Below are 17,708 nucleotides of genomic sequence, written 5' to 3'. Positions count from 1 at the left end.
GGGTCTCCCAGAAGACTCAGCCAGAAAACACCATCTTGCCCCCCGTCCTTTGTTTTGAGGGGTGGAGGGCTGAAGGCGAATTAGAAACAGATGCTGAAAAGCAGTCAAGCTCAAGTAAGTTTTGAAACAGAGTGGAGCATAAATAAATGAATGAAAATAAAATGACACATCAAAAAAAATGAACTTTAGTATTATGGAGTGAATACCAAGTTTCTTCAAATAATATGAATTCTCAGCTGTTTAAGATATCAGCTTGATATCGTACAGACCTTCTCCAAGCCAGGGTCTGGGGACCGAGGAAATTCTCTCTATTCCCTTGGGTTCCTAAATAATCAGCGGTCTCCTAGAGTGCATGTTACCCTGATCTTAAGTGACTTTGGTACAGTCCTCAGAGGCCCTTGTCCAGCCAAGCAAGTGAGGAATGCCAGCAGACCTGGAGGGAAGAACAACAAAGTAGCAAGGGGCCCAGCAGTCCTTTGGATACCTCTTGGGAAAGGTCTTCAGCTGGGAACTGACGGGGTTTTTTTTTTCTCTCACTCACAGTATGCAACTGACTACAGAGAAGTGACCCACAACACAAGCACCGGAAACATGACCGTTGAAAAAGTAAGGGTTTTTGTGAGATCACTTACGACAAATCCTATAACACAAATAATGCTTCTGAGCGCAAGGAGCATATATGATGCTTATTTTTTTCTCAGCAGGACTGAAACTGGGGTTTGAATCACACAGTTTAGGTTTGCTCTTTGGGCCGTTTACCATCTTTAGGATGTCCATTTCATTGAATTGAAACTAATGTTCCCTTTCTTAAAAAAAAATTGTGTAGCATCCCTTCTGTTTCTCTGAACTATAAATAATAGGTGATTTAACCTACCCTTGCCCATAGAATTTGTCTTAGGGGTTTAACTCACTATAACCATCATTCATTCACAAGTATGTTTTGAGTACCTGTTGTTTCTTTTGTTGTGTGTGTGTGTATGGTTTTTTGTTTTTCTTTTTTGGACACACCACGAGGCATGTATGTGGGAATCTTAGTTCCCTGACCAGGGACTGAACTCAAGTCCCTTGTAGCTGGAGCACAGAGTAACCGCTAGACCACCAGGGAAGTCCCTTGAGTGCCTATTGTTTACCAGACACTGAGCTAAGTCCTAGTATTCATGCTGGAGCTAAAAGTGACGAGGGACCTCAAGGATTATTTAGTCCAGCTATGAAGCTGCCATGGGAAGAAGGAGGAACTTTGCCCTTCCCTTATCCCCCATACACCTCCCCAGGGCTAAGTGGCTCTGAGTTCTACCAGCCTGTTTTTGATTGAAGGAAAGTTCTACTTTTTTAAAGAAAGTTGAAAGCTAATAGTTTAGTCCTTTTCACTTCATCTTGCAGATGAAGTACCTGAAGCTCAGAGAAGTTATTTTATTATCAGAGCCGGGACTAGGGCTCCGACTAGAATGATTGTAAAAATACTCTTTCAGTTTTTACCACACTGACATGTTTCCTATTCAGAATTTCATAATCTGTTGTGATGGAATAAAATGTTTGTCTAACATATATGCTTATAGTAGTGAGATTCAGTACTGCTGGAAAAAAAAAAAGAACACATTATATTTATACATTTTAAGTCGCTGATTTAGGAAAGAATATCCTGAAAATATCCATGTTGATTCTGAACATCATTTTTGAAATTTGTCAGTGAGGAGACTATGGTAAGAACCTAGCAACAAAGAATTAGTAGCCAAAGTTAGAATCACTGACTCTCTTTTTTTTGGCCACACCCTTGAAGCTTATGGGATCTTAGTTCCCTGACCAGGGATTGAACTGGGGCCTACAGCAGTGAAAGCACTGAATCCTAATCACTAGACCCAGACTATCAGGGACTTCCTCACAATCATTGACTCTTGATCTGAAGGACCTTTTCACCAGTCAGCTTGTCTTTTAAAGTGAAGTGAAGTGAAAGTCGCTCAGTCATGTCTGATTCTTTGCAACCCCGTGTACTATACAGTCCATGGGATTCTGTAGGCCAGAATACTGGAGTGGGTAGCCTTTCCCTTCTCCAGGGGATCTTCCCAACCCAGGGATGGAACCCAGGTCTCCTGCATTGCAGGCAGATTCTTTACCAACTGAGCCACCAGGGAAGCCCTGTCTTTTAAAAGCAACCCTTTGAAATGATTGTCTAGCCTCTAGCTGAGCACATCCGGTGAGGAGAGGCTCAGTACTTTCTGCTTCAACCTGTGCCCATTTCCAAAGCTTTCACAGTTAACAAGTAGGTGAAAATCCTGTTTGTTGACTTTTCAAATCCTGAGACTCCGTCTCCCCTTGAGTTTCCGGCCCCTTGATCTGTGAAATCACTGAGTGTGGGAGGAAACATGAGCCTTTCCTCTCTCTGGGCACACTGTTTCAGTCTGACGGAGACCTGAGCAAAGGCATTCTTTAGTCCTCACTCATCTGTTGTGAACTTAGACCCTGTGTCCCCTCTGATCCTACAGATCCCCATTGGCACCGAAATTGAAGGGATGAACATTTTAGGATTGGTCCTTTTTGCCCTGGTATTAGGAGTGGCCCTGAAGAAACTCGGCTCTGAAGGAGAAGAGCTCATCCGTTTTTTCAACGCCTTCAATGAGGCAACCATGGTGCTGGTGTCATGGATTATGTGGTGAGTGTCACCCTGCCACCCACTCTCTCTCATTTCTCCTGCTATCCAGAAAAGAACCCCACTTAGCCGTTCCAGGTCACCCCGTGGGGCCACCTGGCCCAGCTGTCTGTGGATGATTACCATGACCAGTCTTGGTACAAGGGTTGAAGGATCTCAGAGAAATAGGCATGCACCATGGTTACTAGTCACTTCCTTGTCACCCACAGTGACCCCTGGGGTTCTATCATTGATGATTTATTGATGAGTCTCACCATTATTCTTGCCACATCTTGTGGGGCAATGAATTCCATGTAAAATAAGGCTTATTTCTCTTTAAAGACTAGATTAAAGCTTCAGAAGGGCCCCTTACTATAGTATTACAACATGGAGAACAAATCCATCTTTACCCCATACGTACAGGTAAACTTGGAATGGTCTTTACATGAATGTCTCTTTATATAAAAGCAATGAAAAGGTACTTGTTTAATAAAAACCACCAGATTGATTTCTGGCTAACAAGGAAAAATTTGACAAGATCTGTCAAAGTAACTTCTCAGAAATCATACCAATTTCAGCGCCAGTGCTTCAGTAAGCTTTATCCTGCTGTTTTACTGAAGCCAGACTTGGCGGGTTTTAGTTTCTACCTACTCGTTGAGAAACTAGTTTATGTTTTCATGCACAAAACTTGTTCCTTATTGTCAACCCTTAAATATCCTAGGATGTCTCTCTCTCAGATGATACTGGGATGGCAGCTGGACTGATTTTAAGAGAGAAGCCTGGAATTTGGTAGGAAAGCTTGAGATTGGTTTGGAAGCCAAGTTCAGAGCCTCCACTAGTAGTGTTTATCCTGCTTAACCAAGTTTTCTTGCTCAGCCCCAAACTCCAGAGTCTGAGTCTACATCAGAAACATGACACTTCATATGACTCCTGTTGTTCTGGGGAGAAAAATATTTTCCAGAAAGGAAAAAGTATTTTCATCCTGTTAGGTTCTTTCCCTGGCTTATTTTTTTTAGTCTGAAATCCTCCCAAAGGTTGTATTAAAGGAAACTGTGCAGGAAAGTGATGTTCCTATGTGAAGACATTTGTTTTCAATCTGAAACCAATTTACAGTCATTCCTTCAACATGACGTGTTAGTTACAGAAGCAGACATTTGGAAAGGCAGACCCAGCTGAGTGTCTTAACTGCAGTGGGATATCTGTTGCCCAGAAAGTGCATCCCACACAGAACTGGGGTTTAGGATGCCTTAACTGGTTAAAGGGGCTTCCCTGGTGGTTCAGTGGTAAAGAATCTGCCTGCAATGCAGGAGACACAGGTTCAATCCCTGGGTCGTGAAGATCCACTGGAGGAGGCCATGGCAACCCACTTCAGTATTCTTGCCTGGAGAATTCTATGGACAGAGGAGCTTGGCAGGCTACAGTTCATGGGATCCCGAAAGAGCCTGACATGACTTATTAACTGGAACATATACAAATACACACACACAACTGGTTAAAGGATCTCCCCCAGGTGTGGGAGGGATCTTCGGTAGTAGCTCTTTCTTTCCTTCACTAATTACCTTCTATAATATCAGGCACCGGCCTAGCCTGTACTGTTCATAGAAATAATTTCTCAGTAGATGGTCAGCAAACCTTGCAGGCCATGTGGTCTCTGTCATAACTGCCGATGCTGCCATCACAGGACAAAAACAGTCATAGACAATTTATAAATGAATGAACTTGGCTGTATTCCAGTAAAACTCATGGTGCCAACCCATGCATTAAATTGTCCAGGGAGGAAGGAGGGAAGGGAGTCCTCTGAAAGTATAAGAAGAAAACACAGGGGTAGAGAAAGTCCTCCTACACAAAATACAGAAAGGAAAAGCCATAAAAAGCTGCCAAATTTGATACCACCAGAATATAAAAATGTTTGCATGGAAAGGATACCTTGGATGAAGTTATAAGACAAGACACTTATTGAAAAAAAGTGATAGTCTCTGTACACACACAAACACACTCACACTCAAAGCATTGGGGTTGAAAGGACTCGTACAAGTTCAAAAAGGTTACTCTTTCTGTAGTGAAATGAATAGAGAACTTGAGAATAAGTGTTAAAAATCTTTTATAGCAGTTTCATATTATTCAGCATCCGAGCCATGATTATTGTTTTATTTTGTGTGTGTATGTCTTTTCTAAGAATGCTGGTCCATGACCAACTAGGTAGAAATGAACCAGTCTTTCACCAAAGATAGTTTGAGAAGAACTAATATAGAGTCCTGACTACTGAAAAAGAAAAAAAAGACTGAATAAACTCTTAAAAAATGAACAAAGGAAATGAGTAGGCAGTGCATGGAAGAGGAAACCTAAATGACCAGTAAACGTTTTAAGAGATGGCCAATTTATTAGAAATCAGGGAAATGAAAAGCTTGCTTCTATCAGGCACTGATAAGGGTGAAGTTAAGATTTCTCAACAGCAGCACTATTTTTTTCCCTTTGGAATTTCAGGAATTTTTATTTTCATTTTTCTGCATTTCCCACTTTCAACAATAAAAACCTGTTTCTTTTTTATTGAGATGTAGTTGATTTAGGGCTTTCCTGGTGCTCAGCTTTTAAAGAATTTGCCTGCAATGCAAGAGACCTGGCTTTGATCCCTGGGTTGGGAAGACCACTGGAGAAGGAACAGCTAGCTACCCACTCCAGTATTCTGGTCTGAAGAATAGTCCATGGGGTTGCAAAGAGCTGGGCACGACTGAGTGACTTTCACTTAATCACTAATAGTTGATTTATGATGTTATATTAGTTTCAGGTATACAGCATGGTGATTCAGTCTTTACAGATTATATTCCATTTATGGTTACTATAAAATACTGGCTGTCTTTCCAGTATTTGGCTATTATGCTGTACAATGTACCCTTTATTAGCAGCACTTTTGACGTTCTTTGATGTGGGGGGCTGTCTTGTGCGCCATAGTATATTTAGGCATATCCTTGGCCTCTAGCCCCTAGCCCCTCACCTCTAGCCCCTAGATGCCAGTAGCATCTACCAAAGCTGTGACAACCAAAACTATCTCCAGATATTACTTAATGTCCCCTGGGACAAAGTCATCATTGCATGAGAACCAGTGGTGCAGGGGGAGAAGGCAGTGGCACCCCACTCCAGTACTCTTGCCTGGAAAATCCCATAGATGGAGGAGCCTGGTGGGCTGCAGTCCATGGGGTCGCTAAGAGTCGGACACGACTTAGCAACTTCACTTTCACTTTTCACTTTTATGCATTGGAGAAGGAAATGGCAACCCACTCCAGTGTTCTTGCCTGGAGAATCCCAGGGATGGGGGAGACTGGTGGGCTGCCGTCTATGGGATTGCACAGAGTTGGACACGACTGAAGCGACTCAGCAGTAGCAGCAGCAGCAGTGGTGGTGCAGGGAAAGGATTATTCTCCTAGAAGCCATTGGAAACATGAATTAGAATAGCCACATTGGAGAACAATTTGTCAGGATCTACTGAACTTTAAAACACGCCCCATGACTCAGTAGCCCCACTTCGTGATGTCTCTACCTGGAACATAGTCATATGGCACAAAGAGGCCTGTTTGCAGTGTTCTGTGTGGTGATGAAAACCTGGGAATAATTTAATGCTCATCAACAGGGCAATGCAAATAATCTATAGTATAGTTCTGAGGATGCTATTTTAAAAGAATGGGATAAAGGTGGAATCAACCCAAATGTCCATTGACAAACTGAATGGATAAGGAAAATGTGGTGTATGCATACAATGGAATATTATTCAGCCTTAAGAAGGAATGAAATTCTGAAAACTGATACAATATAGAGGAACCTTAAAGACATGAATGGGTTGACATGCTCTCCTTGCGGGGGTCTTTCCGACCCAGGGATCAAACCCAGGTCTTCTGCATTGCAGGCTGATTCTTTACTGTCTGAGCCACCAGGGAAGCTGCAAGTGAAATAAGCCAGACACAAAGGGGCTAAAATCGTATTATTCCATTTATAAGGGCACCTTGAATAGACAAATTCATAGAGAATGAAAGTAGAACAGTGGTCTCTGAAGGCAGCAATGAGGGGGAACATGGGGTTATTATTTATTGAATACAGAGTTTCTGTTTGCAATGATGAGAAAGTTCTGGAGATAGACAGTGGTGATAGTTGCACAAGACTTTGAATATACTTAATGTTGACTCACTGGAAAAGACTCTGATGCTGGGAGGGATTGGGGGCAGGAGGAGAAGGGGACGACAGAGAATGAGATGGCTGGATGGCATCACCGACTCAATAGACATGAGTTTGAGTGAACTCTGGGAGTTGGTGATGGACAGGGATGCCTGGCGTGCTGTGATTCATGGGGTCGCAAAGAGTTGGACATGACTGAGTGACTGAACTGAACTGAATGTCATTAAACTGTACACTTAAAATGGTTAATATGGTCAGTTTTATGTTTTGCATACTTTACCATGATAAAAAAAAAGATCAGAATGAGATAGATGTCTATGTATTGATATGAAAAGGTCTCAAAGACATAATTCTTCTTCTTCTTCTAAGTCACTTCAGTCGTGTCCGACTCTGTGTGACCCCAAAGACGGAAGCCCACCAGGCTCCCCCATCCCTGGGATTCTCCAGGCAAGAACACTGGAGTGGGTTGCCATTTCCTTCTCCAATGTGTGAAAGTGAAAAGTGAAAGTGAAGTCGCTCAGTCGTGTCCGACCCTTAGCGATCCCACGGACTGCAGCCTACCAGGCTCCTCCATCCATGGGATTTTCTAGGCAAGAGAAACTAACCTAGAGTGTCCTTTTTAATAACTTAATTAAATCTTTTAGCAGTATCATGTAACAAGGAACTGTCTCAGCAGTGAGTCTTAGTAAACACTAGACATTAACAAAACTATAAACTTAATTCAACAATTTACAAAACTTAATATTCTGTGATTTTTCATTATGGAGGCCCTGTAGCCAGGGAGGCTTTAACCCATCAAATAAAAAATGAGGTTTGTCAGGGAGCTGGGAAAAGCCAAGCAGCCCTCTTGGATTTCCCATAGCCCTGACTCTGATTTCCAGCTATTGTTTTTCATTTTCCAATTTAGAAGCAGACTTTTGCCATGGTTTAAGGACATTAGGATGGCACAAGTCTAACAGAGTTTTTGTATAAACAGAATGAGCTTTTACATGTCTACAAACCCGACAATTGGATTAATTTCTAAAACTAGCATAAAACAGGCCTATGGTAGAAAAGCATTTGATTTATATGCAGAGGTCTAAGAAGTCAAGAAAACATTATAAATGATCATACGAATCAGGTCCAGCATCTTGGGCATCCTGGTGTAGTGTAGTTTTTAGGGAGTTTAAAAAAAACATGCAGATTTAAACACATGTATCTAAAAGAATAGGAAGTGGGATTGGTTACTAGAGGAGGGGGCTGGCTTGAGGATAGGGCCTAAAGCTTTTGGTCTTAGTTTTCATGTTTTAAGTTTTTGAAAGGAGAATGTATTCGTGTATTACTATAGGATTTAAAAATAATGCTTCTTAGAATACCTCTGGGAAGAAGTCTCAAGAAACCAGTGACACTGGCTATCTCTCCTTGGAAGGAAACCTGGTACTTGGGAGGACAGAGGTGGCAGGTAGACCGCATCCTTTTGTACCCTTCAAAATTTGAACTGTGTGACATTATTATCTATATAATTAAAATTTGTAAATAAAGTCAATAGTTATAAAATTCTTCAGCTCAGTCCAGTCACTCAGTCACGTCCAACTCTGCAACCCCATGGACTGCAGCATGTCAGGATTCCCTGTCCATCACCAACTTCCAGAGCTTACTCAAACTCATGTCCACCGAGTCAGTGATGCCATCCAACCATCTCATCCTCTGTTGTCCCCTTCTCCTCCTGCCTTCAGTCTTTCCCAGCATCAGGGAGTCAGTTCAAACCAGTCAGTCCAATGAGTCAGTTCTTCACATCAGGAGGCCAGAGTATTAGAGCTTCAGCATCAGTCCCTCCAATGAATGTTCAGGACTGATTTCCCTCAGGATTGACTTGTTTGATCTCCTTGTAGTCCAAGGAGCCCTCAAGAGTCTTCTCCAACACCACAGTTCAAAAGCGTCAATTCTTTGGTGATCAGCCTTCTTTATGGTCCTACCCTCACATCCATACATGATTACTGGAAAAACCATAGCTTTGACTAGATGGACCTTGGTCAGCAATGTTTCTGCTTTTTAATATTTTTAAAATTCATCCTCAGTTAATCTCAAAACAGCAGACTTTTGTCCTTTGTAGCTCCCATAGTTCATTTCCTCCTTTCCTTCCACCCGGCCATTAAAAAAAAAATCTTCACGCTCCAAGAGTGTTCCCAGAAGGTCATTGTTAGTGACTTTTTCCCACGGAATCATGTTTTCCAATCCACAGAGAATTTGAAACTTCACAAAAGTTCCAGCTTTGGCTCAGTTCTGTATCACAGCAATTCTGCTGTTAGTCTTTCATGTTTCTGAGTTCTCAGAGCAAGCCTGAGCAAAGCTGAAAGTCAAGCCCACAGTCGCAGAGGCTTTAATCTCAGAGAGTTCCTTCCACTTGGGAGCCCACGTGGTTGGGAGCATCCAGCTGTTAAGAACATACAATATCCAAGGGGAAAGAAGTCTGGGCCCTCGCCCTGACTCCACACCCACGATGAGCGATCATGTTATTTTTACTCAGTTTCATGGCCTGTAAAATAGGCACGGCATATCCCCATCATTTTCTATGTCTCAGGGTCATCCCAGGGAGAGATGAAGACCACCTGGTTGAGAGTCCGCAAATCCCATGTCAGGAAGGGCCTGCATCTCTCAACCCCCAACATCCCCACCCTTGCTTACCTGTGCCCTGTGCTCACATCCTAGGTATGTACCTGTGGGCATCATGTTCCTGGTTGGAAGCAAGATTGTAGAAATGAAGGACATCATCATGCTGGTGACCAGCCTGGGGAAATACATCTTCACGTCTATATTGGGCCATTTTATTCACGGAGGAATTGTTCTGCCACTTATTTATTTTGTCTTCACGAGAAAAAATCCATTCAGGTTCCTCCTGGGCCTCCTCACACCGTTTGCAACAGCGTTTGCCACCTGCTCCAGGTGAGTGGCTTTCAGGTGCCCTTGGCTTCCCTTGAGCTTGGAACCAGATGAGCCCGTGGTGGATGCACAACTAGCATCTTGACAAATTTTAATTTCTTGAAAACTCTAAATTGGTTTCATCTGATTTTTTTGCACTGCCAGCCCCATAGCTCTTAAGGAAGTAGATTTTTAGGATTGTCAGAATGAGAGATTGCCTCATTCCCTTCTCCTCCTCGCTTCTTAGAGGTCAGTTAGATCATAATTTTACCCAGCTGTGGGTCCTCACCCTAACTAGACCTCAGCCTGAGTAAAAGAAGACAATCACTTGACTCAAAACGCATTGCAGGGAAGTTTCTAGAATGATACCTGCTTAGTTCTCCCTTTGGATGGGTGAATTAGAAAATAAGACCAAGACACAAGGCATTCTGGTGAGGGGTGTGTGCTCAGCTCTCTAGGAGTCCACAATATTGTGGGATTATCTAATTTAGCACAAAAGATGGACTTTGTCACGGCTGATACTCTTCCAGAAAAACACTGGGCTTTCCAAATACAAAGAAAACTTTCAAAGGATGGCAGCACATCATTTGATTCACACATTTAGTTTTTGCCTCTCTGCTGCATGTTTCCCACCATCCTGCCCTGCAGTGTCTATGACAGGATTATGGTGTGGAGGAATGAAGGAGGTAAGTTTCTCCAGCTTTGACAGAAACCAGCCTACTTCAGCTATGCCAGCCACACACTGCAGAGTCTGCAGAACCCACTGCGGGGAGCGGGTCTTATTCTTCATTATCTTGGGATGCAGTTCCTCTTTCCAAACTCTCAGAGCCATTTCTTTTTCTCTTTTTTTGGCCACACTCCCACGACATGCAGAACTTCCCTGACCAGGGATTGAACTCATGTCCCCTGCAGTGGAAGCACAGAGCCTTAACCACTGGACCAGCAGGGAAGTCCTGTCAGAGACATTTCTGCTTCTTGGCCTAGAAGAAAAAACATAGTTTGCCTTTTACCGTTTTGGAGGGGAACATGTTCAAGAGAGGAGATGCATGTGTAGCGTAAATAGTTTTTTGTTCTCTTGAGAATATTTTGCACTGTGAGACAATGTGTGGTTCTTGGGAAATCTAGAACGGGTGTATCCAGGTGAAAAATAATATAAGTCTAGAAAGCCCAATTTTGAACACTGTGGGAAAGCAATTGACAAAACCCCATGTGTGACAGAAATTGCAACAATTCTGATTTTTCTTTTCTTTCAAGGGGAGAGTGCCATAACCTAGGATAGTGTTAATTGCTCTGTTCCTGGGTCTGAGCTGAGTAATAGGTTAGCCTGGTCATGGAGGACTATTCTCTTATTTGGTTGTTTGCATTTCCCAGCTCGGCAACCCTTCCCTCTATGATGAAGTGCATTGAAGAAAACAATGGTGTAGACAAGAGGATCAGCCGGTTCATTCTCCCCATCGGGGCCACTGTGAACATGGATGGCGCAGCCATCTTCCAGTGTGTGGCCGCAGTGTTCATTGCCCAGCTCAACAACGTGGAGCTGAGAGCTGGACAGATTTTCACCATTCTGTAAGTTCTGTATTCTTTCGTCCATCTTTAGGCCTGGTTTAAACTTTGAGATTTTTTTAATTGCGATTTTCTTTGAAAAACTTCATGAATACAATCTTACCATAACTCGGGTGTCTCATTTGTAAATGAGGACAGCATGAATTTGTTACCTGAAGAAAGTAGATCCTCTCTCAAGGGTGCAGCCGACAGACAGGTTGTGTGGTTTTCAGTTCCAAGCCATGGCTGCCATGTTCTGCATGTCTGTGTGTCCCCTCGGTGCTCCGGGCTCATGGCTGATCCTGCTGTCCCATCCCCTAGAGTGACCGCCACGGCGTCCAGTGTTGGAGCAGCAGGCGTGCCCGCTGGAGGGGTCCTCACCATCGCCATTATCCTGGAGGCCATCGGGCTGCCCACTCATGACCTCTCTCTGATCCTGGCTGTGGACTGGATTGTGTAAGTAGCAAGTCCTAAGGGCACTGAATAAAAGAAAGTCTGTATTGAGCTCCCTAGGAGCTTGGCACTGGCCTGGGGCACTCAGAGAAACTTAAAACATGCCATTACTGAGAACTTGCTTAGAACATTGAGGAAAGTCAGAGGCCCAAGGGTCTGTGAAGATTGTTGGCTGCGTAGGGGTCATAACCACTGGAGCAGTGAATCTTTGGGAATGATTGTCCTTGGCCTGGAATGTCCAAGGAGTGATTTCTGTAAGGGGAGAAAAGATGAGCGCTGCTAATGCAAGTGCCTGGGCTTGGGCTCAGGGGCGGAGTTAGAAAGGAGCTGTGATCTGGGTAACCATCACCAGGGCTCTAAATGTTGCTGCCTTGAGTCCCATGACACTTTTCTCAGATACAAACAATACCTGTATCATAGGGAAGGTCAGTGAGGGACTGATGTTGGACAGTAGGTAGAGCACGTGAATAAGAAATGAGCCCTGAAAAAAAAAAAAGAAATGAGCCCTGGAGCCTGGTTCCACATCATTTACTAGTTGTGTGATATGAACTGCCTGTGATTTAGTCTGCCAGTCTTCTCAAAAGGGGATAAGAACAGAGGCCTACAGCAGAGTTGTAGTGGAGATTAAGCAAGTTAGCACATGCGCAGCACATGGAAGTGCCTTCAGCCAGCACTAGGAAGACACTCCTGGCCAGGCTGGTCAGAGCCAGGTATGGATATCCTGACCACTAGAGCCTGGCCCTGGGCTGGTGGATCTGCCCACGGTGGTTAGGAGTGCTGGGTTCCAACCTTATTTTTAAGCCCTGGAAACTTGAAGGGACTTCTCAGAATTCCTTGAGCTTCTTGGGGATGAAAAGTGCTTTGGAGATGCACAGTGTTCAGACAGCACATCGGAGGGACGCAGTCCCTGCGGTGGTAAGTGAGGGGGACCAGGGCAGTGTCAGAGGCCCCGCCTCCTTCCTCACCCCGCCTCCTTCCTCACCGCTCCCCTCCATGGGGAAGGCAGGCATTTAAGGGGTGCTTGGTCAGGATAAGGGAGGTCTGGCACCAAGCGGGACCCACCACCCACAACCTCTGACTCCACAACCCTCAGCTTCTCCGGCACCTCAGGCAAGTTCCTGTTTTCCCTCCTTCTTCAGAATGAGCATGATGCTTCCTCTGAGCCCCAGGGAGGAGTGCTGGTTGTTGGGCTCTGGGAAGACAAAGCTTCTGGAAAGGACAGTGCTGTTCCCTGTGACATGGTATTTGACAGCCATGGGAAGCACATGAAGGTTACAGTTCAGTAGAGATGCAGTGTGGACGCGAGACCGGGAGGGAGGTTCCCACAGGGTAACGGTGAGTGGGAGGGAAGCTGGACCCAGGACCGAATCTGCGCCATCACCCCAGTTGTCTGTTGGGTACTTAGTCGCTCAGTCGTGTCTGACTCTTTGCAACCCCGTGGGCTGTAGCATCTTGCCAGGCTCCTTTGTCCATGGGGATTCTCCAGGCAAGAATACGGGAGTGGATTGTCATTCCCTTCTCCAGGGGATCTTCCCAACCCAGGGATCAAATCCAGGTCTTCTGCATTGCACGCAGATTCCTTACCATCTGAACCACCAGGGAAGCCCTCGTCATCCCAGTTACTTATAACTTTTACCCGATGGTGTTTCACGCATGAAGTACACACATAGGGAGATCTCTGGAAGGAAACAGATCCAGATGTCACTACTGGTTCACTCAAGGGTGCAGAGGATGGCGGGGGAGTGACTTTTGTTTTTTCCTTTATACTTCTCTTCTTCCCAAGTTTTCTACAATGAGTGGGTCTGTTAGTCTCATAAGAATGAAAAATATTTGGAGAGAATCAGTTTAGCATCAAGCAGCACCCCATGCCCTTAGCTTGCTCTCCCTCAGGGTCACAGCCTCCTGGTACCTCGGCCCGCAGTGACGTCCGCCCCCTGGTGGCTCCAGGCGGCATCGACTGTAACGCCTGCCTGTTCTCTCCCTGCAGGGACCGCACTACCACTGTGGTGAACGTGGAGGGCGATGCCCTGGGTGCGGGCATCCTCCACCACCTGAATCAGAAGGCGATGAAGAGAGGGGAGCAGGAGCTGAGCGAGGTCAAAGTGGAGGCCGTCCCTAACTGCAAGTCGGAGGAGGAGACGTCGCCCCTGGTGACACACCCGAACCCCGCCGGCCCAGCAGCCAGCACCCCAGAGTCCAAGGAGTCGGTTCTGTGATGGGGCTGGGCTTACAGCTCACCCACCGGGGGTGCCCGCCCCATCAGTCTGGCCACCTGGCCCTGGCACCACCCTCACCAACTTTTCGCCTCCCGAGCAGTGCTTTGGCCCAGCCACTGGTTTGAGGGTTACTTCTCGGCACAAGCTTGGGTTTCCCAGTGAGAACCGATTCCCAAGGACCAAGACACTCTGACACTCGACCATGTCCAGGTCAACTGTGCGCACCCCGGCTCTGTCTGGAAACACACCCTCGAGCCGCCGGGGTGGAGAGTAACAGGCTCACAGAGACCTGGCAGTTAAAGCTTGGAAGATGCACATGTTACTTCATTGCACCCAGGAAAGTTCAGCATTTGATTACTTCCTGGACAGACCTGGGCGGGTGGCAGTCATCTGTCACCTTGTGAACCAGAATAATTGGAAAAATTCCCAAATTCGTATCCTTGGCTGGAATTCTCTGAGCTGGGACTCAGGTTGTTAAGAGTCTCTGACTAGGCATGGCTGGCTTCTGGGTCACTGGGCTGGAGGCACTGCGTGCCCATCAAGTTAGAAATACTCCATGGTGTTAGCACTGCTGGTGTCTCTGGTTAGCGGCATTAAGTAAACAATTACATTCTGAGGTCAAAGAAAGGAGGGGGAGTGTAGCCTGCAGGGGAAAGGGAAGCAGCCCGATGGGTCAGGACACACACTCACATATGCACACACACGTATATTAATGTCCCCAATCTGGCCCCAGCCCCGGAAAGTTTTCTGCTTTCATGACCTGGACCTCTGCCAACACTGTAGCTTTATCCACCTCCACTCTGATTTGGCAAACAGGCCACAGAGGAGCCTCTGCCTCTGGGGAGGTGTGATACGGTCATTACATTCAGGACCCTGACTGGTCTAGCAATAGATTTCAATCCAACTAGACCCTCCCTTAAAGCAAAACGAATTTTTTTAAAAAACCACAAACCCACCCTTCACTGGGGTGAAACCAGATGTCCTGGCTTTTGCTAATTTTGATAGCCATGGTTTCCCTTTCCTCCAGTACATCAGAGTTTAAAATTATCAGTCAAATGGTCTACCTGATACCTGCTGACTCAGGTTGAACCTTGGAGAAGAGGTTTATAGAGAGAACCAGTGTTGCCAGGGGCAGGGAAGAAAGACCTGAAAGACACAAGACTGCTGTTTCACTGTAGTTGTTGGTGTGTGTGTGTGTGTGGGGTGACCTACAGCAAGTCCTGGGGCCTCACTTTACCCCATCAATAAAATGGGGCTGACGTCACCTGCCTTTTACCTACCTCAGAGGAATCTGGTGAGGCAAACTGAGTGAATCTGTGGAAAATGACCATTTCGCATCTTGGCTATTAAGTGCTAACACTTAACCCCGTCCCTTCCTCACTGTTACCTAAGTGATACCTAAGTACCTTCCTCACTGTTACCTAAGTTCTCCAGGAGGCTCCTTCTCCTGGGGAGGACAGCTTTTATGAGCAGGAGCAACTGTTATCACATCACTTGTCCTCTTGGCAGTGTCTTGTGAGCATCAAATGCAGCCTCTTCCTATTGTCCTTCATCTTTTTGTGAATTAACCTCCCAGCCCACTTTTGGGTCCCTGGCCTCCCAGTGACTCCCAGACCCAGGCACGTTTCTGCCACCAGACGCTGGCCATTATTCAAAGCTTCCAAACTTTCAGCCTTGCTCATTCCCCTGTTTTCTCTATTGCTATCACCCAGGCCCTGCAGAAGGGGAGCACACCATTATGGTGCGTGTCCCTTCACAGCTAGAATAGGGGCAGGGACAGAGACAGTGAAGCTCCCCTATTTTAAGATTATGGGGCATGGGCCTGAGCAGAAGTGGTGGGGAAGAGCCAAGGGGCCCAGGGAAGACCCCGCTAGTGGGCAGGCCTGCTCCCTCTAGCCCTCTTTAAAACAAGCTAAGCCACTCCTGTGAAGCAGGAGTGACCAGGAGCTGGGCTCAGCAGTACATGGAAGCCTTTACCCTCTGTTTTGTTGTTTGTTGATACCTTCTGTTTTTAAAGGAGAAATAATCACATGGCTGGATTCCAAACTGCAAGTGAACATTCATTATTTTTCAGCCTTCGCTGGATCTTACCTTTCCCTCTTCTACGTGTAACTCTGTGTGTACACACATATGTGTAGCACGTGTGGGGTGTACATGTGTTTAGCATCTATATCTACATGTGTGTTTGTGTATTTTAGCTCCAGTCTAAACAAGTTTGAATTTGGGGGCAGAGGTGAAGTAACTGCAAGTTGTGTGGATTTGGCATCCTGATTTTCCTGTTCCTAAAGGTGAATTTCACAAAACATGGACAGTCTGACCCAGGGGCTGCACACACTTTCTCCGGGACCTGGGAGTGCAGTGTGGGGAGCACATGGCCTAGGCAAGGGTGCTTCCATGTAAAACCCCTATGATGATCGCTCCCCTTTCCCTGGTTTCTCCCTGTTTTTCTGTCCGAAAGAGGAATCAGACTGGGAGTGACCCAGCTGGGGGAAAATGCCACCCTCTCATTGTCTGATGATGTGTCCCCTGCTCTAACATGTCGTAATGCTGTTCATCTCTGTTTTCAATATGTGACTCTTGCCTTAAAACATAGCAGTCTTCAAAATGAATACAGCGTTTCTACTAGAATCTGATGTTCCTTTATTTTTTTCTTGTGTTTTGAAGTTGCGTTGACTGATGGAGCTCTTCTGGGGGATGGCCTGTGGGTGACAAATTGAGGGGTTATTTTTCTAGTTGCATTCAGCCAGCATGACCTCCTGTAGCAGGGCAGGCCACTCAGATGGCAGAGCTGCTGCAGAATCATCACTGATGTGGCTTGCGGTGGTGAGCTCCAGGCTCCCGGGCTCCTCCTACTCAACAGCAGGGCCCTTGAAACAGTGAGGGGTTTGGCCACATACCTCCATTAAGCCAAGTCTTGTTAGGACAAATAGGTCGACAGGTATTAACTGACCATCTAGTGTAAGCCCAGAGCCAAGCTGGAAGAATGCCCCAGTCTGTAGAATCACTGAGAAAGTCCCTGCATAAAGCAGTTGCCCGTGCCTACCGTCCTCATTAACACAGCCAGAACCTTCTTTCATATCATCTCATGTTCAGTGGGGACTTTCCAGGTGGTGCTAGGGGTAAAGAACCTGGCTGTCAACACAGGAAACTTAAAAGACTCGGGTTTAATCCCTGGGTCAGGAAGATCCCCTGGAGGAGGGCATGGCTACCCATTCCAGTGTTCTTTCCTGAAGAATCCCATAGACAGAGGAGACTGGTGGTCTACAATCCATGGGGTTGCAAAGAGTCGGACATGACTGAAATGACTGAGCACACATGTTCAGCGACATTGCGTCCTAGCACTATTAGGAAATTTAGAAGTTTCTTACAAAAGGATTATCCCACCAGCTCCCAATGATAGCCTTAGTTTCCAGACCCTGGGCTCTCAGAAGGAAGAGAACCCTGCTCTCACCTGGAGATATCCAGCCCTCCACATTCTGGGCAATGCCTAAAGGGATGAGGAGAACCTGCACAGATCAAGTGCCTGATGGGGCTTGTCACTAATGACATATAGATTCCCACCTTGGAGTGTGGCTCCCTTGATTCTCTGGGTGGAGTATTTGGAGACTGGGGTGAGTACTCAGTGATTAAGCTTTTCAATGTCAAATCAAGAATGGCAGTTCCATAAGCCACCTCTTCCCAGGGGAGAAGAGAGGGTGCTGACCTGTGGGGTCACCGAAGCCTGCACAGAGGAACATCTGGTGACACCATGAGCGCATGAATGATGCAGCAAGGAGGAATACACACTGTGTCCAGTCCCAGCTCTGCCACTT

The 17,708-nt window shown here is 45.8% G+C and overlaps 1 protein-coding gene across 1 annotated transcript in view; it reads left to right on the top strand.

Moving 5' to 3' along the window:
- The window catches only part of SLC1A4 (solute carrier family 1 member 4), a 32,478-nt gene extending 15,136 nt beyond the window's left edge, over positions 1-17,342 (top strand). Inside the window, exons 3-8 of the mRNA XM_055400264.2 lie at positions 544-606; positions 2,481-2,647; positions 9,476-9,709; positions 11,057-11,251; positions 11,549-11,683; positions 13,668-17,342. Coding sequence (XP_055256239.2) covers positions 544-606; positions 2,481-2,647; positions 9,476-9,709; positions 11,057-11,251; positions 11,549-11,683; positions 13,668-13,896 — 1,023 coding nt within the window. The 3' untranslated portion in view covers positions 13,897-17,342. The remainder of the gene's footprint in view (positions 1-543; positions 607-2,480; positions 2,648-9,475; positions 9,710-11,056; positions 11,252-11,548; positions 11,684-13,667) is intronic.
- The last annotated feature ends 366 nt before the right edge of the window (positions 17,343-17,708 follow it).

Source organism: Moschus berezovskii, chromosome 11, assembly GCF_049115385.1.
Source record: "Moschus berezovskii isolate FMDL1 chromosome 11, NW_MosBer_1.0, whole genome shotgun sequence".
In the NCBI taxonomy this organism is placed as follows: Eukaryota; Metazoa; Chordata; class Mammalia; order Artiodactyla; family Moschidae; genus Moschus; species Moschus berezovskii.
Note: the sequence above shows the minus strand (reverse complement) of the source record. Positions and strands in the feature narration are given on the sequence as shown.